This window comes from Drosophila serrata, unplaced genomic scaffold (genome assembly GCF_035046125.1).
Source record: "Drosophila serrata isolate PLE 108 unplaced genomic scaffold, ASM3504612v1 contig_320, whole genome shotgun sequence".
NCBI classification, from domain to species: Eukaryota; Metazoa; Arthropoda; class Insecta; order Diptera; family Drosophilidae; genus Drosophila; species Drosophila serrata.
This window is the reverse complement of record NW_028257218.1, coordinates 231,906-258,487: the sequence shown is the minus strand read 5'-3', so window position 1 is coordinate 258,487 and position 26,582 is coordinate 231,906. Positions and strand designations below refer to the sequence as shown.

At 40.3% G+C, this 26,582-nt stretch overlaps 5 protein-coding genes across 6 annotated transcripts; 2 read left to right on the top strand and 3 right to left on the bottom strand.

Moving 5' to 3' along the window:
- Positions 1-5,351: 5,351 nt before the first annotated feature.
- Positions 5,352-26,541, bottom strand: grsm (probable aminopeptidase NPEPL1 granny smith protein). 2 transcript variants are annotated; one of them, XM_020957713.2, is made up of 7 exons: positions 26,416-26,541; positions 26,029-26,238; positions 15,841-16,844; positions 15,617-15,773; positions 13,520-13,696; positions 5,632-5,742; positions 5,352-5,568 (listed from the first exon to the last, which is right to left on the bottom strand). In XM_020957713.2, exons 1-7 carry the CDS (start codon positions 26,506-26,508, stop codon positions 5,437-5,439), a joined length of 1,884 nt encoding a protein of 627 aa, XP_020813372.2. In that variant the 5' UTR covers positions 26,509-26,541; the 3' UTR covers positions 5,352-5,436. The 2 variants fall into 2 exon arrangements, with proteins under 2 accessions (XP_020813372.2, XP_020813373.2); XM_020957714.2 differs by lacking the exons at positions 26,029-26,238; positions 26,416-26,541 and adding an exon at positions 17,880-18,099.
- Positions 18,100-19,589, top strand: Spc25 (kinetochore protein Spc25). The gene is made up of 3 exons (XM_020957716.2): positions 18,100-18,376; positions 18,446-18,659; positions 18,994-19,589. Exons 1-3 carry the CDS (start codon positions 18,241-18,243, stop codon positions 19,316-19,318), a joined length of 675 nt encoding a protein of 224 aa, XP_020813375.2. The 5' UTR covers positions 18,100-18,240; the 3' UTR covers positions 19,319-19,589.
- Positions 20,401-23,016, top strand: Cyp304a1 (Probable cytochrome P450 304a1). Its single transcript, XM_020957715.2, has 4 exons — positions 20,401-20,592; positions 20,652-20,903; positions 21,550-22,406; positions 22,468-23,016. The coding sequence occupies exons 1-4, from the start codon at positions 20,499-20,501 to the stop codon at positions 22,795-22,797; spliced, it is 1,533 nt and encodes a 510-aa protein (XP_020813374.2). The 5' UTR covers positions 20,401-20,498; the 3' UTR covers positions 22,798-23,016.
- Positions 22,998-23,897, bottom strand: LOC110188130 (uncharacterized). Its single transcript, XM_020957717.2, has 2 exons — positions 23,656-23,897; positions 22,998-23,584 (listed from the first exon to the last, which is right to left on the bottom strand). The coding sequence occupies exons 1-2, from the start codon at positions 23,703-23,705 to the stop codon at positions 23,074-23,076; spliced, it is 561 nt and encodes a 186-aa protein (XP_020813376.2). The 5' UTR covers positions 23,706-23,897; the 3' UTR covers positions 22,998-23,073.
- On the bottom strand, positions 25,105-25,533 carry LOC110188131 (UPAR/Ly6 domain-containing protein cold). The gene has a single exon (XM_020957718.2). The coding sequence runs from the start codon at positions 25,459-25,461 to the stop codon at positions 25,105-25,107; it is 357 nt and encodes a 118-aa protein (XP_020813377.2). The 5' UTR covers positions 25,462-25,533.
- Positions 26,542-26,582: the final 41 nt, after the last annotated feature.

Here is a 26,582-nt window from a genome sequence, read left to right as displayed (position 1 = left end):
CTCATGCTGTTGTCAATCTTATTTTTTTGACGCCTTGGAGCGCTTTTTCCCCCAAATCTGGCTGCAAAAGGAAAAAATGTGTGAGTAAAAAGCATATTAAGCAGCATAAGTGCATGATATAATCTCGAATTTACCAGACAGGGAGACTCGACCTGCAAATAATGGTAGGTAGCGTTCTCCTATTACTACTCACTCTCGGTATATCCTTAATGAAGCTTGTCAAAGTTGCCTCGGGTCTTAGATCCTTTCGGAAATTTTATTATTGCAGTGCTAAAAAATATAAATACAGAGGATACTTAAAAAGTGTATGTAGTTATAATAAAAGTTATAATTTAAATCCAAATTTCTCACCTTTCTCATATTATTTGTTTTATGTATACAGAAAAGAATTAATCTTGGCTTAAGTCATTGTTAATCCTCTCTGTGACTTTGCTTTTAATTTCCACAAAGTGATAAATCTACCTTTCGCCTCATTTTTAAATAAATTTAATGGCTCAAAAAGTGTGTGTGTGTGAAATTCATAGTGACATTTTTTCGATGTTTTATTTTTCAGGCTTAAAATCATACTGTCCTCGCACACTCTTTTCGCACACAGCCTTTGACAGGGACCCAGGACCAATGTAAAAGGCTCGATTACGATCCCAGCGGGCTGCACTGCCTGCCAGCGACCAAGTTTTATTATCAGCCGCGCCAGGAGACAAGGAAGCAGCAGCCACAATAAAACTCATAAAATATGTTTGCCATCAGACTCCAAAGCACAAGTTGTACAGTGATGGAGAAAATAATAGCATCAACTTGGGATTATTTTAAAAACTATCAGTGTTTAAATAACAAGGTTCCTCAGTTTGTAAAACGTACTAAATCAGTAATATGTTAATTGATATTTATTGGAGGAATGCTCTCATTGTTATCTATTTTTAAACCTTTTACAATTCATTATATATTGAACAAATTAAACTGAGTTAAAATGTTAATTCTGAATAAACTGTATAGATAGTTGAAAATATTTTACTCCTAAACAAAACGTGTGTTAGTTCTACTCAGTTTCCAACAGATTTGAAATCGAAATTGAATAAGAAATCAGCCTTGATATCCGGAATAAAAATTGAATTATAGGATCGAAACGGAAATAGTAAGCTCAACATTTTTGGTTTCCTTAATCGAAATTCTTCGACATTTTTATATGAAATTATTTTTTTTAACAATCATAATATACAAAAAAAAATCATAACATAATCAAAAATGCATTAATTTTAATGCGGAAAACTTTCCTATGTTCGTTTTTAAAAGGTTTATAAATATTTCTAATAGATTAACATATTTTAAAATTCAAATTTGTATCACATTTTTTAAAATTCAAAACTTGTTTTCGACCTCAGATGGCTAGATCGACTCGGCAGTTGATCCTGCTTGAATATATATATATATTTATAGGGTTGGAAATGACTGATTTACTGCTTTGCTGCCTTTGGCTCTAATTCTATTACCTCGCAAAGGTTTCAATATAGAGGTGCTTGTATTTATATTCCCTCGACTGTATGATGGTCCTTAGTATTTGTATTGGCTGCTTTATTCTTCATTTAACAGCCCGCCTCCCCCTCGGTAGATTTCTTGGGCGACCCCCCAGACCGGCCTTTGCCTTTGTTTCGCGGGCCTCTCCTGGCCTGGCCTTTTTATTATGCGCTTCTTTCGGGCTTATTATATTCTGGCTTTACACTCATTTAAACCATTTTACAGTAATTTTGCTTATAGCTAATTTTAAGCTATTGCCCTGTGGCCGCCAACCCCCAAAAAGTCAAAGGAAAACCCATCGTATCCCGCTGCCACCTGCTTTGCGGTTTCCCTGACGCCTTTTCCACGTTTTCCGGCTGACTTTTTTCTGTTGTTGTTGTTGTTGTTGTTCTTTATGACAGCTATTTCTCCTCGGAGGAAATCATCCGCTTTTTTCCTTCAGTTTATTTTGGCTTTTTGTTTCTGTGGGCTTGCTCGGTTAATTTATTATTTATTAAACTTTTGGCATCCATTAACCAACCGAAAAGTTTTACTTTATAAATTGACAATTTGTTATGTGTCTCTCATCGTTTTGTATTATTTATCTGTGATTTCTTTTGCCCGGAAATTATGATCTATTTTTCATATCGAGCCGTGGGAATTGCACAAATCTCTATGGCACTCTGGCGCCTACATAATTCAGGGGCAGGGCATAAAAATTAAACATTAAGATGGCAAGACGGCACAGTAATCCGAAATCTCTGTCACTTTAGGTGCAGAAGAGAATTATGGATCGGGAGGGGATTTGTTTCGAAACTTGTGCAGCTTAAACGCTGTGCTGGGGTTAAGCTGCCGTCCGGTAAGAGCTACAGCTATGATGCTGGGGGATGCTGGGGGAAAAAAACAATGAGAAGTGCCACAAAAGCCGCACGGCCTGGCAACAAATTCTAATATTGCTTTTGTTTCTCCACCAGTTTTCTCGGCATCCTTCGGCCGGGCACGCACTCTGGGCAGGCCGGACGGCCCTGTTGGCTTCAAATTGAGTTGTGAGCATAAAAAACCCGGGGCAAATGCTCCTGGGGACTTGGTCCAATGCGGCAAAGTCAACTCCTCCTGCAGAGGCATGCCAAAGATGGACGCTGCAAAGTGGACACAATGGACGATAGAGCACTGCAAGTAAAACGATTTGAAAATTCTACAGAAATTTTAAGCTTAGTAAATTATATATGTTTAAAGTAAGAATTGAAGTATATTTCAGTCACAATCAATAGGATTCCCCTTCCTTATGCCCTTGAATTAACTAGTAATCTTTTATATATAGATTTTTTTCTGTGTGCATAAACACTGTTTGTTGTCCAAGTCGCAGTGTGAAGATATTTATGGCCACTGTCCAGGGACTTTAGCTGGTGTTTTGGAGTCTGCTGCATCAGCCATCGTCCAACGGTCATAGACCACTCGCCTTGAGCCCCGCTGGGTTAAGCCGTTTAGGGTTCAATCTCTCAATGGGGTCGAGGTCGATCCCTTGCAGCCAACGCGGCGCATGAGTAATATGTAAACAATCAACAATCCAATTTCATGGCCATTTCAAATTTGAATGCCTCTTAAGAAATAAATTTACTATTCCCTTCGGTAGATAGAGTGAGAATAAACATTAATTGGTATCAAAGTAAAATTAATTATGATTGAGTTAGAATTTTTATTGCTTTAATAAAAGTTCAACAGCAAAAGATATCTTTAAAAAATATAAGCAACAAGTAGAACTAAATCCCCGGGAATCGATAACCATAAAATGTCAAAATTCATTCAATTAAAACCTGAATAATATGCGATTTAAAGGTTTGTCAAACAGCATTTAGTTTTTGGTGTTGCTTTAAATAAAAATCTGCTATAATTCGGTTTGTGTACAAAGCGCAAATAATCTCACCTGCTAAGCTGGCAGCAGTTTATATTTAGTAATTGAATTATGCAAATCATTTCATGGTAATAAAATATTTGTAGCTTATTTTGTATAAATAATGTAGCAATGGTAAATTTAATCAAGCAAGTGTGTAGCTAAAAGTTAGTTTGTTAAAAAAATAAACCCATGATAATTGATGGAATTAATTCCAAATGAACATATTATTTCGAAAATATGTGTATTTACTTTAAAGATACCGTAAGTTCATTACAAATTTGATTTGCAAATTAGAAATTAATTTTTTATTAACTCCTAGTTCGATACTAAAAGAAACCCCTAAGAAACTTGTACTCTATGGTTTAAAGTAAAAAAGAAAAATAAATCCCTGCTAAATGGGCAACATTGTATTCTTAAATATTGCAGTTCATCTCACAGACCACTTCACCTGATCCCCTTCGAGAGATAGTCCCCATCGAACCGAGAGCAAACCCACTTGAAATCCACTCTGGAATGTTAACAACATCTCCAGCATGTGCCACCATTCAATTGCAAGTGCAATCGCTGGCTAAGGTAACACGGGGCGGATGAATGATGCCTGTGGAAAGGGGACTTTTTGCAAAATTACTCGCACCACATTCCAAGGATTAACAAATCACCTGCACACACACACACACACACTGGCACTCTGGCACACTCACCTGACTCGTTGTTTACAGCACTTACAAATGAAAATAAACGCATTTCAAGCTAATTAAACAATAAAAGAACGGCAGAAGGGCACACGGCCCCCCGAAAAGCAGCTAATGGAATAACAAAGCAAATAAAAATGGAGACGACGGGGGCGGGGTGGCTGTAATTCTGAAAATAAAAAGTGCACGGCATTGGCATTAGTCTTGGGCGTAGACAGGGGGCGTGGCACCACCGCCCCCACCACCTGACAGCTGACAAACACGCGAGAGCACGGTGGGGGAAACGGCGAGAATATTTGGCAAAAGGTGTTGCCTTTACTTTGACTTTGATTTTATTTGCACCGAAAATAAAACAAAAGGAAAAACAAAACAAAAAGAAAATAACAAATATGAATAACAAGTATATTTAGAATTAAATTAAAACAAAGAAGTTCAAATTATGTTAACAAATTGTTCTTCTACTTTTTACCTCAATAATACTTAATTTATTATTAATTTTTATTATTATTAATTTTTATAAGTGTAGAAGCAGTACAAAAAAATATACTTTGACAACTATTATGGATGGCTTATCTAATGTGACCAATATCCTGTTCATCGTACAAGGAATACAACGTTTTATTTATCCAAAATAATATATTCATTCCCATGGTGAAGCGTGAAGCTCTGGAGCGCACAAAAGTAGGCAACAAATACGGTTGCGATGCGATTGCTGCAGCTCGCTGACGGTGACGACGTGGCACAATGATGTTGCAATTTAATTTGTATTGTCGGCGGGAGTGCAGAGCAGGGAGAAGGAACCAGAGAAGGAGTGGCATAGAATGGAAAGGGATGAATGCCACTGCCGACACAATTGCACTGGCGGCAAAGAGAATGCCAGCTCTGGTGATTCACGCTGACGATGATGAGGACGACGGTGCTGATGGCAATGGGTGATGAATCCACTTAGACGTCGGGCGCCAGGCAACGGCATCAGAAGCAGGAGCAGGAGCAGCAGCAGCAGGAGCAACATCTACAGCAGCAGGGCAGCAACTGGGGCAGCAGCAACAGCAACATCAGTGGAAGCCAGAGTGTCGCCTAATTGAACAGCCAAAGGATGAAATGCAAGACAACGACGCAGCGGACACATGGACACCGAGTGGTGGGTGTGTGTTAACTACTCCAACTGCAAATTATATTAGCCCCGAAACCTCATACACTTAAGCGGAAGAAGATTTAATCCAGTTTCAAATGTAACATATACATCACAGAGAATTCCATTAAATCAGCACATATCCATTTTTTCCAATTTATTTTATAAAAATAGGGTTTTAAAGGCCTAAAAAGCACTTGGTAGCAACAGAGCCAATGGCGAGCGATCTAATCGCGGCACAGACGCTTCGACGGCGGCTCCTCTTCGTTTGGAGCGATACTCTGCAACAGCTTCGACTCACTGTGTGCCCCGAAAAGAGTCAGAAGCAGGGCTACTCCATAGCCCGTTGCACGTTCCCCCTGAAAGATAGCAAAAATCACATTAAATTCGAATACAATTAATGCGGACTGGAAATCACTTACGCAATGTACGGGAGTGGCCATATCGACGTGCAGCCAAGCTCCTGGGTAATCGAATCCAAGGTGGGCAGCAATGAAAAGGCCGGCGCAGGAGGACTGCGCGTTTTGTCGATCCTGCAGAGCGGAAGGGAAATCTTAGTTAGACATGGTGACATATTCGCTCGGATGTGGGTATTCCTTTATGGGAACATCTCCATCCTCGATGTCGATGTGTGTATGTGTGTGGTTGGTTAGTAGTCGCAGTGGTGGGGGGTATGTTGTGTATGGAACATGCAACAAGCAAAACTTGGCGTCGCTTTATTAAAAAAGCGTCCTGCGGTGCAGCGCAACAAGAAAATATATTTATAGAGATAGATGAACATATACGAGGGCAGTTTGAAAAGAAGACACTGTAGCTAGATAGCTTTGTTTTAAGGTTTTATTTATTTAAACGAAATCAAACTCGTACAGAGTTCAATTAATGGGTCTTGGCTGAGCACAATGTCTTGAAAGGCTTTGAGTTGAATCTTACGTGTCGGAGTGCACAAGCAAATGTTGCTAAGCTAATGTACCTAAACAAATTAAGAAGGAAACATGTTTAGCAACATATTTAGGATTAGATACTGAGAAATACTGTCTATACATAGACCATCTCTTCAAATATCGTTACAAAGTGATATTTAAATCTATATATACATATTGATATAGAGATATAACAATATTTATTTATTTGTACCGTAACAATTCTATTACACCGGATATTAATAAAAAAGTTTCTAATGTCGCAAAAGTATAATTCCCATACTTTAAATAAACGTGTGGTCACGAATGTAGTAATTAAAACCATATATTCAAAGTCGATAATTATTCTTCAAAAACAAAGATAATGGAAGCATTAAGTCGAGTAAATTATATATATAGAAGATTTATTTCTATTCCCTCTCTCCTTGACCAAGGCTTTTCATAGCGCACCTCGTGGAGAGTGCTAAGTCTGGGTGTCCTAATGCCTAAATTATATGCCATGCACTGGCAGCTGCGTAACGGAAGCAGTCGCTCTACTAACTTGGGCGGAAATTGCAGCGCTTAAATGCCAAACATAAAGTACACTCTCCGCACACTCACCAAATAAAGGAGGAACCGACGCACACACTCTGCTGACAGTTGGCCAAAAAATGGAGTTAACTGGCAGACTTCACCAGCAGGGGTGGCGGAAGAGAGCGGACACAGGACATGAGCGGACGGCAGGACGACGAGCAGTGAAAATTACATGACAACGCGCTAGCTACCCTCTCAAGATGAAAATCACACACACACCGTTGGCAAGAGACGTGCAAACATCGTCCTTCCAGCGGCGGAAGTCAAAAGTCCATTGAAGCAACACAGCCGAGCATCAGAGCATCAGACTTGAAGAATGAAAACTAAAGACCGCTGCTACTACTACTACAACGCACAGAGCAAAAATAGGTTTATAACTAATGCAATAGGAATTTAAAATTTCTTTAAATATATTACCAGTTGAAAGAGCCTTTTAGCAAAACCATAAACACGATCTAATTATATACTAAGAAATTTTTAAATAAACAAGGAAAGTATGTAAATCAAATGCTTTAAATATGCTTAAATATTTTCCATGTGTAACCATTGTTCCTGTGCTAGTTCCTGTTGCTGCTGGTGAAACTCCATTTCATGTCCTAATACTGCACAGCTACTGCTTTCGGTGGTTTTGCAGCTAATAACCCGCTTTTGTTATGAAACTTGCGGCTGTCGCTGCCAACAAGCTCGTCATTTTCATATGAACTTCCCTTAACTGGGAACCAGTCGTTCTTAGATTTGATTTTTCTGTTTATGTAAAGATACTTGAACTTTTCAGATAAAATTATTCTAGTTTCGGGAATCAACTTTAAATTAAAGACTGGAGTTTCAGGCTGACAAATGTACCAGAAACTTAAATTAACAATTTGGTACATATATGAAAGGTATTCATAAGTTAACTGTAGGCTTAAATTTGAATTAACCGATTCGGTATCAAAGTATTCTTAAAAATTTTCATAGAGTAATTGAAATAAATGTAAAAACAACCTGCTGCTCTTCCCTAAGAAAGGAAATACTAAGCTTTAACTTAAATTAGACAAGTAAAACCTACATCAATAAATTCTGTAACTTTTCCTCAGAATAGCACTCCAAAAATTGAAAAGTCCACAAGGTCTCGTTGTAACTACGGCGCTAATTAAATGTTTAACATTGCCGAGCCTGATCAGTGCCCTCACGCACATCATCAACCCCATGACGGACTGGCAACGAATCGAATCGAATCGAATCGAATGGAATGGAATCGAAACGGGCTTTCATCAATAATGGGCAGCATTTGTCAACATAATGTCATTAACATTGATTGCATTAGGGGCCCCGGCATTGATTGTGTGTGTCCCTATGATGTGTGCTTGTATCCCTGCCTCGTCCTTTTGTAAATAACGAAGCTACATAACATTCACCGAACCCTCGCTCCACTTGGTCCTAGGCGAAATCTCCACCAGAGTTTGACAATGGGTCGCCGCCGACTAATTGCGGTTTGGAACGTGACCGTGTGAAGGCCACCCCTTGATTGCCTAGACCACCACCATCCCCATCCCCATCCTCATCCTCATCCGGATTCGCGTGCAACATCATCCGCAATCGGTGATGATGCGATTCATTTGCGATTAACTTGAAATTAGCCAGCCGGTGTCATTGTCTCACGTTTAAGCTGCGGTTAGTGAAATTCAATCTGTGACAAACGTATATATGTATGTATATATATATGTAACTCCCGATTACATCGGTGACGGATTCACGCCCCAGAGCCATCCACTGGTTGCAAGTATCAATTACGCATTCATTCAACAAGCGAAACGAGTCCAGGCAAGGATTTGCCATCGATGCTGCCATCATTGAATCGTTTCGCTGAAGGCGGCTGCAATTTTTATTCAATTTTCGTAGTGTCACAGCCAGAGAGCGCTTAAAAAACTATATGCCCGCCGGGAAAAATCGCAGAAAAAAAAAATATATATAAAGATATAGCCAAAAGAGTGGCGTCAGCAAAGGAAAAGGAAAATGTTAGAAAATATTCAAAGAGAATGAATGGTATGTAGTGAGCGGGTGGCTAAACATCTTATTCTCTTTTTATTTTATTTTTTTTAGTATATTATAGTAAAATATTGTATCTTCTTAAAGTATTTGGAGGTTTTTAAGGATTTAATTAGAAGGTAAGTTCAGGGTTTAAAGGTTTCTTTTACATTTCAACCAGCCTTACTTATTCGTTTCTAATCCTATTCATGCTTTGTGTTTTATGGCCTATTTATAACGCTTTTACATTGATATATTGAAGCATCTCTGATGGCTTCGAAAGTTAAACGGAAACCGAGACATAACAAGCGGAAAGATTTGTGTTAACAAAGTCGCCATTGCCATTGCCAGGGACGCCCCTCCAAGTAGGCAACGGAAATGGGAATCATTTCGCAAATTACGTGACTCCATTGCCACGCCCTCACCAAGGACTCAAGTCTCTCTCTCTCACTTTCTCTCTCTGGATCCCTTTCCCCTGGTGAAATCTGCATTTAAACCACTGAGCTTGGGCATTATTTATAAACTGCTGCGGCTTGCTTTAATCAAAAAACTTAACCCCGACGACTAAGCATGACCGCAACAAAAACAAGAACAGGACGAGCAAACGGGAGCAAAGGCAAAGGCAAAATTTCCGGCGCCTGGAGGTCGTGCCGTAAAAAAACTTTTTGCCACATAAAAAGTTCAATTTAATTCATTAAACCGCGTAAAAAGTCGCCGTGCAATTGAATTTAAAATGTCGACGCCCAATAAAAATGAACCCGCGTTTTTGGAGCCGAAACAAAAAACAATTACGCATACGACCGGGTGTGCGGCCGGCTGCAACACGTTGCCGAGACACTGCGGATGGAGAATGGGAATGGGTTTATCTAAAATTCATGCTCCCTTCTCGGCGGCAGCATTTTTACGATTTAGCATAAAAATCAATTACCAACAATGGGAAAATTTCACAGTCATAAAACGTCGAGTAACTTTCGACTTAGATTCCTTGGCGGCATCGCCCGGGAAAATTGAGAAACAATTGGAAATGTTTAAGCAAATTTTATTGTCCCGCCGCCGTGTTGCTTATGTTTTACTTATGACACAGTACAACCGCCTCTTCATCCGATGCTAAACAGACGCGAAAGCCAAAGACAGACGGAAGGAGGACTGGGCAGGATTTCTGGGGTGGTTTCTAGGTTTGTGGACAGTCGGGTCGCAGTTCAGTCTCGCGGTCATAAAGTTGGCAAAATTTGGGATAATATTATTTTTACTTCCCTCACTTTTTTGTTTGCCTCTCTGCTTAGTGGCTTGGAAGAGGAAATTTTACTTTGGCGCTTTTAAAAAGCCAAACGGCCTAAAGGTTGAAGGCAAAAGCGGCAAGTAATTCCAAGAATATTGTAATTTAATGAGCAGTTGCTCCGGCACTTGAAGCTGAACACATTCCCATCATGCCGTCATTCGATGTTTGTTTTATTATTTTTTTCATTTTGGGATACAAACGAATCTCATAAATATGCAGGAAGATTATTTATAAAAAGCAAAAACATTGGGAAAGATAGAGGAGAAAACCATATAGGGAAGTTTTAACTATATTCATTTGATATATGTGTTGTAATTATAGGTAATCTTATCTCAAGTTCCCTTACAAACTCTTCCATTAAAGGCACTTAAGAACCACTAACCCTTTGACCAATTCAACCTCTGATTTCCAAAATGAGACCATGCTAATTATCAGCTAAAGTGGCATCGATTGATTCCCAAACTCGCTGCGTGTTATCGAAAGCGAGGACATGGCAAATATCACCGCACACCGGGGGATCACAACTCAAAAACGGCGGTCTAACAAATGGGAATCGCTTATTTTTGGTGACCAAATGGATGGATAGATGGATGGATGGCGGAGACATCATCATCCTCTCGGCCACCATCAGCTGCACGGATTCGTGCCAAAATGAGCTGAATGAAGAGCCGCAGAAACGAAAGCCAAAGCCAGCGGCCAACAAAGAACCCTGGCGACCGCTAACAACACTCATAATCCCTCCATTTAGTGGCAAACTAGGGGAAAAGACCCACGAAAAAGGTACCAAGAAAAAACGCAAGGTAACCGGGTGCCAGAAAAAGGAAGAAAAAAAACCCCTCCAACCGCTTGCTCATGTAATTTAAACGCAGAGCGTGGGAATTTGCCTCAAAGCCAGCACACCCAGAAAGGGCCACAAAAAAATGCGACGCTGATGGGTGTGATAGGTGGCCAGGTATTTCACCTTTTTCGCATTTAACGTTAAATGCATTTGGAATTTAAAACACTTTATCACAGACACCATTGACAAAGTGCGCGGCGCTGTCACATCAACTGAAGCAGGGGCATGAAGGGGTTAAGAGGAGTAGGTGTTGTTTTCTGTGTGTGTGTGGCATGGGCAAACCTGCACTGGTGTGATATTTTGACTTGATTCCCATCCTTTTTTTTGCCCAACGTAGAACTGACGAAAAATCAAACAACCAGCATGCAGGGCAGCTACCAAAGAAGTACACTTGAAAGATTATTAACAATTGTTTATAAGAAATTTCTAAATTTTTCCTTAATTTGGGTTTACTTTTTACCTATAGAAAGGAGACTGGGAAAAACGTCTGTTTTAGATGGAATACAATATTTTCTCTTCAGTATCCAATAAGTTTTGTCCCTTATGAGTTAGGACTAGTGCCTTAATTGAAATACAAGTTTTACATTTATAGTTTTTTAAGTTGTAACGATTGAAAAAATTAGTGCAAGGACGCTGAAGGGTATCCCTGAGGGCCTGGGACTTGGTTCCTTTCAAGAGTTTTAAAAGGAAATTAAAACAAACTCCTTATTTTCAATGTAAAAAGAAACCTTTTGTCATTGAATATTCATAAAAATACTCTAATCAATCATAAGTAAGAACTGAATGAAATTTAAAATATTTTCTATAAAAGTATATTCAAACTTTTTCCAGAGCTTCAAGCTCTAGCATCTTGGGAGTTCGAATATTAAATTTACCCGACAACTATTATAGTTATTAAACCTCAAAAAGCCACCAAAATTTCCCTTAGTGCAGTTATCGAAAGGGGGCTAGTTGGGCGGTTGGCGATTGGCAGGTAGCCAAAAATTGCCACGCCACTTGACCTGCCTGCCCTTGCCTCTCCATCTACGCACAGCCAGACCCAGACCTGCCCATCCAGCGATCCACCAGCAGCAGCAATTCCTGGGAACCTCTCTGCGTCCTGCGCCCACGGCGTGACAATGATGAATGACCATTGATCCGAAGCGCTTGCGACGTACAATAAGGTAACTCGATTTGGTTGGCTGTTGTGGCAGGAACTGGAACTGGAACCGAGAGGTAGCCCCGGGCCACCGACGCACCTTGCTCCGATGGCCAGCGCCCAGAGATGGGTTTATGGCTCGCCGGTTCCCAGTCCCATCATCCCCATCCCAATACCAATCCTCTGGCCTTTCTAATGGTTGCAAAAGTGGCTGCTGGCGTAGATTGAACGCCAAAGTTTTTGATACATGCGAGTGCTACATGGGGTCGGAGGGCGGACTATGTGTATGTGTGTGGCATAAATCAGAGTAATACTAATCAATCTTTAAACCAAACATGACGTTCATCATTTTTCCGCAACGGTGCGGTCGAGTGTAAGTAAGACAAAAGAACAACATTGAGTGCAAGCGATAAAGTTAATTAAAAATGTGTGTAAAATTTTCTCTAGAGTGCAAAGAAACAAGAAGAAGACAAAAAATCAGGAGGAGAAACCGAAAATGAATTGAAAACAAATGAATAAAGTTACACTGAAACTTGATTAAAACTTTCTCAAAGTCATCCGGTCGGGTGTCTCTCCTCACTTCATATATATGTATGTATATCTCAGCGGGAGCCCGGAAAAGTTCCGCTCGGGTGTCTTCGATAATGCATAAATTAAGCCACTTTGGGAATTGATTCCGGGAAAACCTCTGTTAATCTAAGGATATGCCAAAGGAAAACTGCTTCAAGGGCAGAGTAAAAGGACGCGGATGAGATGGCAAACGAAGATAGTTCGATTTAACCAAAATTGTTCGATATTGATAGGCATAAACTTTTCGAATGATAACGAAAGTCTTGAATCTTTCACTACTTATGTACATTAATTTGAATACCAATATACATTTGAAGTGACAACTATTAAGCGCTATTGGTTCTAAACAAAAAGAAACTTGAAAGAGTATCCTTTTAGGGAGCAGAATAGGCTTGCCTTCTCTCTTATTATTATTATTATTACCTAATTGTTATTAGAGATACAAACTTTAAGCTCTATTTTCTTAAACAATGTGATCTTTAATTGGTTCTTCTATCAACTGATCAATTGCGAGCAATTGAAGAAAAGGAACCCCCTTCTATAATATATTCCTGGTTCATTTATCAACCTATGTATAGGGAATATGAGTAAATAATCTGTTTTTAGAGGCACTTTTAGTAATTTAATCTCGTAATTAAACTTCTGAATTTACCTTCCTTTAAAACTAGCATCTTTTTCGACGCAACTAAAAATGTTATATTATATTGTTATTATTATAAAAGATTTGTTAAACTACTTTTAGTAAACTGAGTTTCTTAGTGTAAAGGCTTGTGATAATAAAGTGTAAGCTAAAAACCAACTGATTCTTTATGTAATTAAATATTTTCCACATTTCGGAAATCCATACCAAAAGGCATACAATTAAGATTTAACCAAATTCCAGTGCCCCGTTCATTTCATGGTTTTTGCAAGTGAGTTGATGTTGATGAAAGGGATCACTACTACTTGTTTTACTACTTTTCATTTAATAACAGATAATACTTACTGCGACTGAGTTTTTCATATCAGCAACGGCCGAAGCAAACTCTGAAAAATGCAGCTCCGGGCAGTAAGGGATCGGAGCCAACAAATCACCGGATTTGCGTCCAGCCTGGACAGACTTTGCCTCCCACGACTCGGAGTTTGACAATATAGCTCCATGATACTTCCCGGTAGCGATACCCTGTGAAAAACGAATATTGGGGATGTGAGAAATCGCAAATGAAATATTCAATGGCCCCGGGACCGGGAGATATATATTTAAGGACGATGGTTTGCACCCTCCGGGGAGGGTTTGATAGAAAACAAGCAACAATCAACAAAATGCCAGCAATAAAACTGAACAGCAACTAACAATGTTTGAGGGGGCTGAGGTGGGGTTTTCGGGGCAAGGTGTTGAGCAGCGGAGGCTCCACGAAAATTGCGAGCTTCCGACGCGACCGGCAATAAAAAGGTGCAAGGTTATTTAGCACGAGCAACAAGGACTCCGTGGCGCGTGTTCCACTGCAGCTGGACAAATGAAGGTAGCACCATCAGTGGCAGCAACAAAACGTAGTAACTGGAGCAACAAAACCAGCAGCACTAGAGGCAAATGCACTCGGAAAAGCGAGGAAAACAAATTTATTAACAATAACAACTAATCTGAGCAATAAGTTACTCTAAAGGCTAACAATCTCCTTCTGAAAATTCCCTATCCGGGCTTACAACTATTATTCCTTGCTTTGTATTTGGTTAGCAAGTTTACTAATTAATCCATCTTTCTTTCAAGTGTAATTGTGGCAGCCACACACACAGCTGAAAACAACAGCAGAAAAGGTGTAACAAGCAGGGAAACATAAAATGTAAAGGCGAAAAAGTGTTGGCTGCCTGCTTTTTGTTGTTTGCCAGTATTGTTGTTACTGCTGCTCCTGTTGCAGTGGCAGTGGCAGTGGCAGTTGCGCCAATGTTGGCAATTAATATTATTGCATCTCCCATCTAGAGGTGTGGTGTGTGTGTGTGTGTGGTGAGTGTCTGGGTGTAATGAAATTAAGCACAACAAGCGCCAAAAACGGAATTCTAAACAAAATTGCAACAAAATGTTGAAAACCCCGTACAGAAAGTGTGTATGGGAAGGAAGTGTGCCTCGATTTTTAGGCTGGGCGTCCAAGGAATTTCCAACGAACAATGCAAACTGCGAGTAGCAGCAGCAGCAACAGCTGGAGGGGGAGCCTGGTGGAGCAGGACCCTGACCAGTTTCGATTTATTTCCCATCGAACCACAAATAACGTAAATTGGCATCATATTTTAAGCAAATTGCAGTCAAGATTTATGGTAATTGTGCGCCATCGCACCAGCTACTCTCGCTGCCACCCCCCCGACTCACTGCAGCAGCAACCCAACGACGTGGACCACAAAGCGACGACGAATCCTTTTGCCCGTTGTTGGTCTTCCAATCCTGCCGCTTCTGCTGCTATTACTCCAAGTTGCCGGCGAAAAACCAAATTTGCAATTTATTTTTCCAATTAACCTCGTGACTTTTATAAAGCGTGGCATAAATTCTCGCATAACAAGCCAACTCGCAAAGCCAAGTACATGCATCCAAGGCCACCCAGCCCACCTGGCCGCAACACTCATTCTTTGCTTTGGAAAAGTGTAAAGATCTCGAAACCGAAATTACCTTGAACGTTGGGAAAATAAATTTCGAGCAGCATTAGTGGCGGGAATGTGCATACAATCTGCACAAAGATTAACCTTCAAACGCTATTAGGGAAATGCGAATATAAAATACTAAGAAGATACATTTTTCGGAAGAGTGCTCTAAGTACATAAAGCTCTATGAGAATAAGAAAAGAGGTAAAGCTAGCTCTTATTGCGGCTTCTGAAGCAACAAGTAACTTTCTAGTCTGAAAAGATTTAGTGCATGATTTAGAAGCATTAAGAAATGTCGATATATATCGATTCAAAGAATGCGAATATTTTAAGTTTAGTTAAGATAAATTTTCGTTACTATCCGATAATTCAAATGCAAACTGCAAGGGTATATTAACTTTATCCTCCTGAAGAGGAAAACGGCTTATAATACGAGTTCATAAAAAGGCTAAAAAAATCTTATAATCAAACTCACCTGGGCACCCGTAAGCGTGGCCATATCGAGAATTATATTGGCCTTAAGGTCCCTACTAGCGAAAGTAACGCCATCAGCCAGAACGAGGCGGCCCTCGGCGTCAGTATTATTAATTTCCACAGTGCGTCCTGAATACAAGGTGTGGATATCATCGGGTCTGCGAATCAAATAAGTTTTATCTTAATAATAACTTTAAAGATAAGTCAAACGTAATCCATACATACCTAGTTGCATTGGGACCTACGGAATTCTCTGCCAGGCAGAAGACGGCATGGAGGTTTTCCTTGAATCCACACTTTACAGCGGCGTAGAAGGCACCAAGTATAGCTGCGGCTCCTCCGCAATCGCGCTTCATTCCAGGCATGCCAGTCTTGCTCTTGATGCTCAGGCCACCTGTATCATAGACGATGCCCTTGCCGACGAGAGCTATGGTTTCCTGGGCACGCTTCGGCAGGTGAGACAGGACCACGAGGGCCGGCGGCACAGCTGCAGCCTTGCCCACACCATAAATGCCACCAAAGCCGCGCTCACGCAGCTCTTCGCCACGGATCACTTGAGGCTTTATGCCCAACTCATCGCCAAGCTCCTCCACAGTCTGGACAAAATGATCGACATTCATTTCGTTGCAAGGCATGTCAACGATGCGTGCCGTCAGCCGGATAGCATGGGCTGTCACATTAAGGCACTTAATTTCGTCTTCGGTCAGCGGATCGGTTTCCACGCCGCCCTCTTTGTTGATCAGGATAAACTCAACGTTCACGACATTCCTGCCGGTATCCTTGCTACCATCTCCGCATCCAGTTGCCTGCCCATTGCCAGTCTTGCGAGAGTAAAGTGGAAAGGCACGAACGACAGCACAAGCGCTGGCAAACAGATTCTCGCGTTCACAAACCAGGACCACGCTTTCCTCGGAAACATTCAGCACGTGATTCTTTACCAGCCGGGTTACAGCGTGAGCCCGGGAATCCGTATTATGCCGGGACGCCTTCAACGGCAGAGCAGCCAAAGTCGCCAAATCCAGGTACAGGGAAACCTTATCCGTTGGCGCTGGATGAAGGCTGGCGACGGCATTCAAGAATGTTTCCTCTGTAACGCGTTGGTTGAGCTTGCTGGCTAAATCGTTGAATTTCAACAGATTGAGGTGGCGCAGCTGACCAATGACCAACACGGGGTGGACCTGGGGATCCGTGGAGCCCAGCGAGGCGTTAAATTTCAGATCCGTGGCCATCTGGAAGAGAAGTCAGAGTCGAATGAGCAAAGATCTAGTGAGGAATGCCAAGTTAATCCAAATCTCAGCGATAGGCCACTGTCCCTACAGTATTTATATCTTATCAATGCTAATCTCGGGTTTACCCTGCCATGTGTTGTGGCCCACTTGCTTATCAGTCGACGACTTTGCACTACAATTGATGCACTAACTCATTCCATAAATCACGAGAGCATAAAGCGTAGTGATAATGAAATGTTTGGGTGTGGTACATACAGAAATATTTATTTATTTTTACACTTTGTTATTATGGAGTAGACATTTTTATTTAAATAGCATAATTTGATTTTCATAGGTAAACAAGACGATTAATTTAGGTCTGATTTAAGAACAATGATTGAAAACAAAGAAACAGACTGACCTTTTCAGTTTTTAAGGTAAAGGATTTCAGCTAACTCAAGGTTTAGTCGCCTTGATTTAATACGTAAAATCGACAATCGACTTTAAGGTTTAATTTAAGGTTAGGATTGGCTGAAATAGAGCATTAGAAAAGGAAGCTATTTCTTTTTCTAGGTTTTTGAAAGCAATTTTAACCAAACAATTAATATTTCTGTTAATATTAAGTAACCTTAGCTATCAGCTAAATAGTACATTTGCTTTATTTTTTTACAACACGACTCCTGGGCTTCCAATAAATTCCAGTGAAACATTGAAAATCAAAGCTGATTATATGTCGCTCCCGTTATATGGAAGCAACAAAATAGCAACAATTTTGAGCGATAAATGAACGCCGCGGCGGCATGACCTTGAATTTCGTGGAACAAGAACAACAAGTGGGTCGTTGACCGATTCGCGGGGGAGGAGGGGGTGTATTCTTTCGATTTTCATAGATTGCAGGCATTTTATGGAAACGAGCGAACAGAAAGATAGCTATACTCTAAGGAATTATGCAAATGTTGCCTCTATTTATAGACTCTTTGTTCTTTTTTCTATTCATTCGCAAAATACAGGAGAAATATAAATTCGCAAATTTGCACATTTTTCTGCATGTCTCACCTTTCCAATGCGGCGGGTGCTGAAGGTGCGAGCAAGAAGGTTCCGTAATGCCGGGGCGCCGAACAGCAAGCGCATTAAGTGCTTTTTATTCAAACTTCTTCAATTTTTGCAGTAAATGCGTTTCTTGTTCTGCTGATTTGACTTGCAAAATTTTTTGGTTGCCGGCTCCTAGAGATGGTAGATGAAGCACGATAGATCGATGGCCAACTATCGATACCAAGAGCGTTTGACCTATACCTGACCATCTGGCAACCCTAATTTTATGGAAAGTACCATCGCTAACTGGAATTAATGCCAAACAAACGCCTGGGCGGTGAATTTTTAAATTAAACTACAAAAATCAAGAAAACTAAGCTAAACTATGGCCCAAAAGGATATTAATGCTGTCCTTTTAGACTACCATAACCGATTAAAGAGTATGTACGACAAGCAAAACAGCATGGAGCTCCGAGAGTCACGTCTGACGAAGAAAGTCTCCAAATTCCAAGGCAACTTCAGTGAGTTTGTTTAAATTTAATAAAATAATTTGGCTTGAGACATTTTAATTAATGAATTAATTTAACTAGTGTCTGCCAAAGAGGCTTGCATGTCCCAGCAGCGAGACTGCAAGGTGCAGAAGGCACTCCAACAGCGTCGCCACGAGCTAGAAGAGCGAATCTCGTTCGAGAAGCTGCTGGCAGAGGAGCTGGAGGAGACAAGGCAGCGTAATCTAGCCATGCGCGAAGAGCTGAAGAAGCAGACGTCGCAGATTAGGCAGATCAACAACGAGCTCATGGAATGGTTAGCATTTACAGTGTTTATTGGAAACCAAGAGTAGAACCTGGTGCTTCTTTCTTAATAAACTATTCCATATCTTCCAATATTTTAATGTAAATGCATCGAATTTTACATAGTTCTTATCATAAAGTCACAATAGAATTATCGTTCTTCACTTAACCAGCTCCTTTTAGATTTTAAAATACGCTTAAAAACAAGCCTATAATCACCTGTTCCAATACCACCTTTAAAAATACGAACAATAATTGTGTAAAGCCTCAATTATTCTATATTCCCCATAATGTTTGTTCTATATATGACTTAATGACACATTTTCCTTTGTTTATATTTTTTATAGCATTCACACACTGAAAACGACAACGGGAACATATATAAATCAAGAACCTTTGCCGGCACGTGTGAAAGGTGTCGTTGCACGCAGAGACTCTGATGGCGATCTATGGATACCATTCGATCTGGCGGCGACGGATGCCGAAGGCTTTGAGACCCTCTTCCAGAAGCTTCAGAATGCAAATGTTGACATTGAAAAGTGGCGACAACTCGTCTCGTTGGCAGCGGATTTCTCTGCCGAGTCGAGGTCATCCACCACCCCGCGCAAGGACGATGCCAAGTGCAGTCCCATAATAGAGATCGATCTCACCTCGCCACCAAATCAAGCCTAACTTCCGGACTATTGGACTATTGCGCCATCGGAACTCCACATCAAAATTAAATAATTGAGGTCAGAATATTAGCACAATAAATCCGATTTGCGATTTTAATTAATCTGCTTAAACAATCATTTTAAGCGTGTTGCACTAGTTAACTTAATTGCAGATAATATTGCTTAATTGCAGTCAAAATCATAAATATGAATTGATAAGTATATGAATGAATTTAATAAAGAAAATGAAGTGAAGAAAGGGGTTATGCCTCTGAAGTATATGAAAACAATTCATTTATGCCTCTGAAGCTCATATTCATTTATCGTTTCTTAAAAATATTCAAATATAACCTTTAATATTTTATTATTAAATTATTAAAATTAAATTTTATTATTTGAATACATTACTTTGTATATTTTCTCCAACGAATTGGAGATATCTCCAAAGACTTTATTATGTCAAAATAGGAGATATCGCCGAATTGAGACTTTAATGCCTATAAAACTAGTTTTCAAAAAGATGATACATAATTTATGCGCTAGTATGTAGTGATTAGCAATGTATGATTTTTTAAAAGAAGTTACAAACGTATTTTTATTAAATACATACAGTGATAGAATTCTAAAAATATTTTCTAAATCTGCTGACAATTTTTTAATTGTATATTTTATACAATTATTGATTCGAGATGATTGATCGATTTTTAAATAATAACACTTGCACAACGAGAACATGAATACTTACAACTCGGATAATTAACAGCGGATGCCAAGTTATTATAATATTAAGTTTATTTGCTAACTAGATTTCTCTAATAATATTAAATATAAAATAACAATACAATACAATAAATATTTTAGGAAAAGTAAACCAGATAATAAATTATGTTTCTGTATATAAGTAAATATACCTTTAAAACAAAATATTTGGCATTCCGCTTTTGACCGCGACTGTCAATGAAATCTCGACAAAAAAATACACAAAAAGCAAGACAAAGTTAGTGGACCGTCAGACCGATCGATCGGCCGACAGGCTAACCGATGCGATTTAAGTATAAACACCGATCTACATATATAGATTGGCGTTGTTTAATTGCCATTGTCCGGCGAAAGTGTGAGTGACTTATCATCGCACGGAGACCTCTACAAAAACGCAGCAGCACGCTGGAGGCGCAATCAGTCGGTGGACGGACTCCAAAATGATCACGGAACTTCTCCTGGCGCTGTGCACTGCGGCGTTCCTCTGCCTGGCATATCGTTATGCCTGGTATCGTCCCGCCGGCTTTCCACCGGGTTCGTCATCATCTCGTCACTCCTCGAGGATCTGCAGGACCTAATTGGATTATTCACAGGTCCGCCGCGGATTCCGCTTTTCGGGAGCTATCTCTTCATGTTGATGATCAACTTCAAGTACCTGCACAAGGCGGCTCTCACCCTCAGTCGGTGGTACAAGTCTGATATAATCGGGCTGCACGTTGGATCCTTCCAGGTCGCTGTCGTCCACAATGCCGAGGGAGTACGCGAGATTCTTAATAACAAGGTATTTGACGGACGCCCCGGAATCTTTGTGGCCGCCATGCGTGATCCCGGCGATGATATACGAGGTGAGATCAGAGGGCCTGCCCACTTATATGTAAATGGCTTTGGGGGCTCATATTGGGGTCAATCGCAAATTAATTGTGGCGAACAAAACAAATGTTATCACTTGATAACACAAGGCACATTTAGGCTACTGCGTCTAAAGAATATTTAAACAATTAAATCGGTTTCAAGCACAGTGCTTTCGATAAGGTTTTCTTGTGTGCTAAAAATCAAGGTACTCAAATATAGGATAGTGTTTTCCAAAACAATATAGAATTAGGTTCTATCAAGTTCTTGTCAAAAACAAGCAACCGATATGTTTTAGAAAAAAACCATCCAAAGAAGAGCAGATGAACTTGGAAAAATGTATTCATATTTTTAATGCTACTAACCGCTTAGCGTAATGCAAATACCGTCTATAAATATTTATTTTTATGCATAATACGCATATTATTTAGTAAATAATATGTAACAAACGAAAAACAAACCAGAGCGTCAAAATGGACTAAAAATAAATATAATGCCCACAGATAAGGATTATGCCATAAGTTTCGCTTTCATTTGTCTGAATTGCCATTTGCGATGAGATTAGGGTTAGAGCAACAAGCTTTCTTTTCACTGATAATAAAAACTATTTACTGATTACCTACAATTCCTATCTCCACTTAGGCATCTTCTTCCAGGAAGGACCCCTGTGGAAGGAGCAGCGCCGCTTTATCCTGCGATATCTTCGAGACTTTGGATTCGGACGCCGCTTTGAGCAACTGGAGCTGGTCATTCAGGAGCAGCTGACTGACATGCTGGACCTCATCCGTAACGGACCAAAGCATCAACACGAACACCACATGGTTAAGCCCGGAGGGTACCGGGTGCTTCTGCCTTTGCTCTTTAATCCCTTCTCGGCGAACTGTCATTTCCATATCGTGTACAATGAATGCCAGAGTCGGGAGGAGATGGCTCGTTTGGTTGAGCTCTGCCAGATGGGCATTCAGTTCCAGCGGAACGCGGACGACTATGGCCGGATGATAAGTATCATGCCTTGGATCCGGCACATCTGGCCCGAGTGGAGTGGCTACAGGATACTCAATGAGTCCAATGTGTTTGTCCACAAGTACTTTTCCGACATCGTAGATAGAGCCTTGGAGACCTACGAGGAAGGTGTGGAGCGTCACTTCATGGATGTGTATATCGCAGAGATGCGTCGCTCTCCTGGGTACGGTTTCAATCGGGAGCAGTTCATCATGGGCCTGGTGGACTTCTCCTTTCCCGCCTTCACCGCCATTGGAGTGCAGTTGTCGCTGCTCGTTCAGTATCTCATGTTATATCCGGAGGTGACCCAACGGATACAGCGCGAGATAGACGAGGTGGTCGGCTGCGGTCGACTGCCCTCTTTGGAGGATCGGAAGAACCTACCCTTCACGGAGGCCACCGTTCGCGAGGGCCTGCGGATAGAGACTCTGGTGCCCTCGGATGTGCCGCATAAGGCACTGGAGGACACCGAGCTGCTGGGTTACAGGATTCCCAAGGTGAGTACATTACTTTCATTATAAATGTAACCATTTAGAATGCTTCGAGATCTTTCTCTAGGATACCATTGTCATACCCAGTCTTTATGCTTTCCATTCGGATGCCCGCATCTGGTCGGATCCAGAGCAGTTCCGGCCGGAGAGGTTCCTTGATGCAGATGGCAAGCTCAGCCTGAAGCTGGATGTCTCGCTGCCGTTTGGAGCAGGAAAGCGTCTATGTGCCGGTGAGACCTTTGCCAGGAATATGCTCTTCCTGATGACAGCGACCATGTGCCAGCACTTTGACTTTGTCCTCGCACCAGGCGACAAACTACCCGATCTGTCCCAGAACCTCAACGGGCTGATTATCTCGCCACCTGATTTCTGGGTGCAGCTGCAGGATCGCCATTGAACTGAGCCCGACCAGTAGTCGGGTCGATTGACATTTAGATTAAGCAAGATCTTAGATTAAAAGACGAAATTTTATTTTTAAGAAATCATAAAGCCCTAAGTGTATACCTTAAATTACTTCCGATTTAAGAATAGTCAATTCCTTTTGGAAATTTCCATAAAAAACACCTCAAGTCACAACTAAGCTAAACACGCTATAAATAGTTGCTGCTACTATAAACTCTGTATTTGTATTAGGGTGACGAACTAGTACTTGTATGTAAAACTGCGCATGGAATTAGTTGTCGCTGTCGTCTTCCCAGGTGTCTTCCAGGAACTGATGTGAAATCTCCGACGTATGCTGAGAATCTTCATCCTCATCATTCTCCTCACTATTCTCCGCCTCTCCCTCATTGTCGTCTTCCTCCAGGAGATCGAGCTCAGATGTGGTCGAAGCGGAACTGCCCATTGGAGACTCTGCCCCTGAATATTGCAACAAATCCCACTCCGGCATGTAACCATCCCAATCCGGAGTGTCATCATCAACGGTCGAAGTCGATGTATCCAATGTGTTTATCTCGCCCGAAGTTGTCGAAACGGAATGACACTTCTTGCGCAGCTCCACCAACTCGGCAAGGATCTCGACCTGCTTCGAGGCAATCCTGGCAACCAGCTGCTTCAGGCTATCGATGGTGGACTCGCACTCGGTCAGCTTCTCCTTCAGCTGAGAGTTCTCGGCACGATAGGTGGCCAATTCCAAGGAGGCGCACAGAGCGATCTTGGTGTTGTCCGACTCGGCGGATTTGGTGCTAAATTCGGTCCAAGAACGACGAAATATTCAACAGTTGCCACTATTACGAGCTACACGGATAACACTTACATGGACAGAACAATGGAGTCCCTGGCATGGGCCGAGGAAAGATGCGACATCTTGAGACTTAAAATTTTTTCGAAACTCAATTGATTATTTGTCTCAAAAATAAACCGACTTGGCTCAGATATTCTTTCGAATTTCTCCGAGAAACACTGATACTGACTTTACTAGCTCCGATTTGAATGAGAGCCAGTGGTATTATGAATCAAACAGTATTTTCAAGGCGACTATGATCTAGATATCTAAGGGCCTTTTTAAATTCATTTTTTCGGGCAACTAGGATCATTCGGAGTTATTTTGCTGTTTATTGGAAACCTTTCATAGTCGTAATATCAGTTAAAGAGCATTTTTCAAGCAACAAGAAATTTTTAACCATTTTTCTGTTCATTGATTAACTGGCAGCACCAATAGATGTTGCTCAAAATGTTTTCTGCAACATTTTACGTTTGATTTAAATTTGTCCATCATTTTAGCATTGTACATATAACCTATGGCAAGTAGGATTTTTCTGGGTTGTTATAATTAGGTTATTATATTTATACGAGGTAAATTAGCTTTTTTCATATGTACTTTGCCAAATAGAAACATTCTTAAATATGTTTCATTAATTGATGTTGCTCAACATGCTACCGGCCACATTGTCTTGTGCCTTTAGCCATATTAAATTGAACATCATAGACAATGCTTTTATCGTTTGCAATGTTACCGTAGCTTTCGTACTTTGTGTTCTTTTTTTCAGTGTACGTAAATCGCTATGTTATACATTGGAAATATCTTTAATCTACTGATAACCCATTTAAAGAGAAATCCAAAAAAAATGGAGGTAAACAATCAACGAAAACAAAGGTGGGCGAATTTTAATTAAGCTCGCAAGGAACAATAAAAATCGACCGATCTCGTCTATATAGCTATTGATAATTCGAATTCAAAATTCTGATAAGACAAACAAATATATACAAATTGTGAGCGACTATGTCGTTGTAGTTGTTTATAGATGATAAAAAAAATATCTAAAGGAAATATTTGCCAAATTTTGTTATGCAAAAATATAAAAATCTTTAAAGTAAGAGAAAATTTAATGAAAGCACCTATTATTGTATGTAGATTTTCTCCTGTATTCTATGTAAATCAACCAAAAATAAAAAAGTGTTAAGATTTACAATTCCAAATGAGTTTCAAATTGTGTGTAATGGGGGTGTGAGATTCTAAGATACAACAGTGGTTTTAATTAAGTCTTTTTCTTGGTTCTAAAATTGTTACCATTATGGTATTTTTGCCTTAAGTTTGGGTATTCTATTGGTTACTTAATATTATCTGTAAATCGGCATCAGCATGGCCTTTAGGTTGTGTAAATAATGAAATAATACCTATTGTGGAATTATTTGATTTTTATAAAGGAAAGGGGGAGAGGAGTTGTGAGGTAGGGAGGTACAATAGCTGTTAGTTGCTCCGTAATCACAAAGTATTAGGTGCTAAGCACTCGTTGCACGCCCAATCCTCGTACCAGATGTGGGTGCAGTACAGCTGCATGTACCGCTTCCGCTTGGACTGGCACTGCTCCTTGGTCATGCAGCGCTTGGACACGTAATACTGCTTGAGGGCTCCCTCCGAGAAGTATGGCTGCGATCCCCAGCGGATCTCCGTGCCGCAGACATTTTCAAAGGGCTCACAGGTCTTGATGGTGTTCAAGCATTTTTCTGTGTTTCCCGTCTGGTTGGAGCACACATTGCACTCCAAGCCGGCCACAAAACTCACTTGCGAGCACAAGTAAACGGCAGCGACGACCACCAGGGCTATCTCCCAGGACTTCATCTGCACCAGCTGGATGTACCGGAAGTTTTGGGCGACTTCTATTAGCTTGCAATTGATAAGCAAAGCCGTAAAACAACGCAATAAATTAACAAACAAAAACCACTCCCAAAAATAACAAAAGTCGCGTGAGTTTAACAACCCTAAAAAGGTTAAATGTTTTTATCTATGAATAAAAGTATTTACAGGAGCAAACAACTGGAACGCTAAAAATTGGCGTTCAAAAATATGCTAAAATAAAATGCCAGATGTATCAACTTTGGATACGATTTTAACAAATTCTAAGCACCATTGCATTATTCTGTGCTTCAAGCAGGAGAGGCTCGGCAAGGAAATGCCCCTAGGAAACATTTAAATTCAGTTCGAAAACATTTTTCAGACAGATGGGATCATTCTAAGGTATTTATCAATATTGTTCTTGATCATTCTTATCCTGTTTTAAGCAAATATCAAGTTGGGATCAAATGGGATCATTCTAAGATATTTATCAATATTGTTCCTGATCGTTCTTATCCTGTTTTAAGCAAATATCAAGTTCAATGGCACCCCTGTAAATATTTTCTGACTTACTGGTCGGCTTTTGGACACATTCTTTCGCATTTGTAAACTTTTGAAACGCACTGGTCTTCTCTTGTAGATAACCTTCCGCTGGGTACTACAGCTGCTTGTACCAGAACTAGAGAATACTTTGCTCCTGGGTTTTCTAGGCCTCGGGTATGGACACTTTGGCTTTCGGTTTATTCGCCTTTGACAGGAATATTTTAAATTAGTTTTTTTGACCTGCGAGTATGAAGAATCATTAGAAATAGTTTGACAAGGTGGATTCAACAATTATTCCGGGAAACTCTGTTTCCATTTCTTATTGATTTAAAGGAAGGCAAATTATTACTACTTTTGTAAATTTTCTTAAGCTACTTTTAGCATACTTGATTTTTTGATTTTGGGATATATTCTCACCTTTGACCGACATAATCTCTTTCCCGTTTCCGTTAATCTCAGTGAGTAAACGGACTTCACACTTTGGCTCTGGCTATTATCAAAAGAACACATTTTTCACAATAAAATTTTTAACTTCTTTTGTCCACAAACAATTTAACAATTTTAATGACTTTTCACAAAGAAAT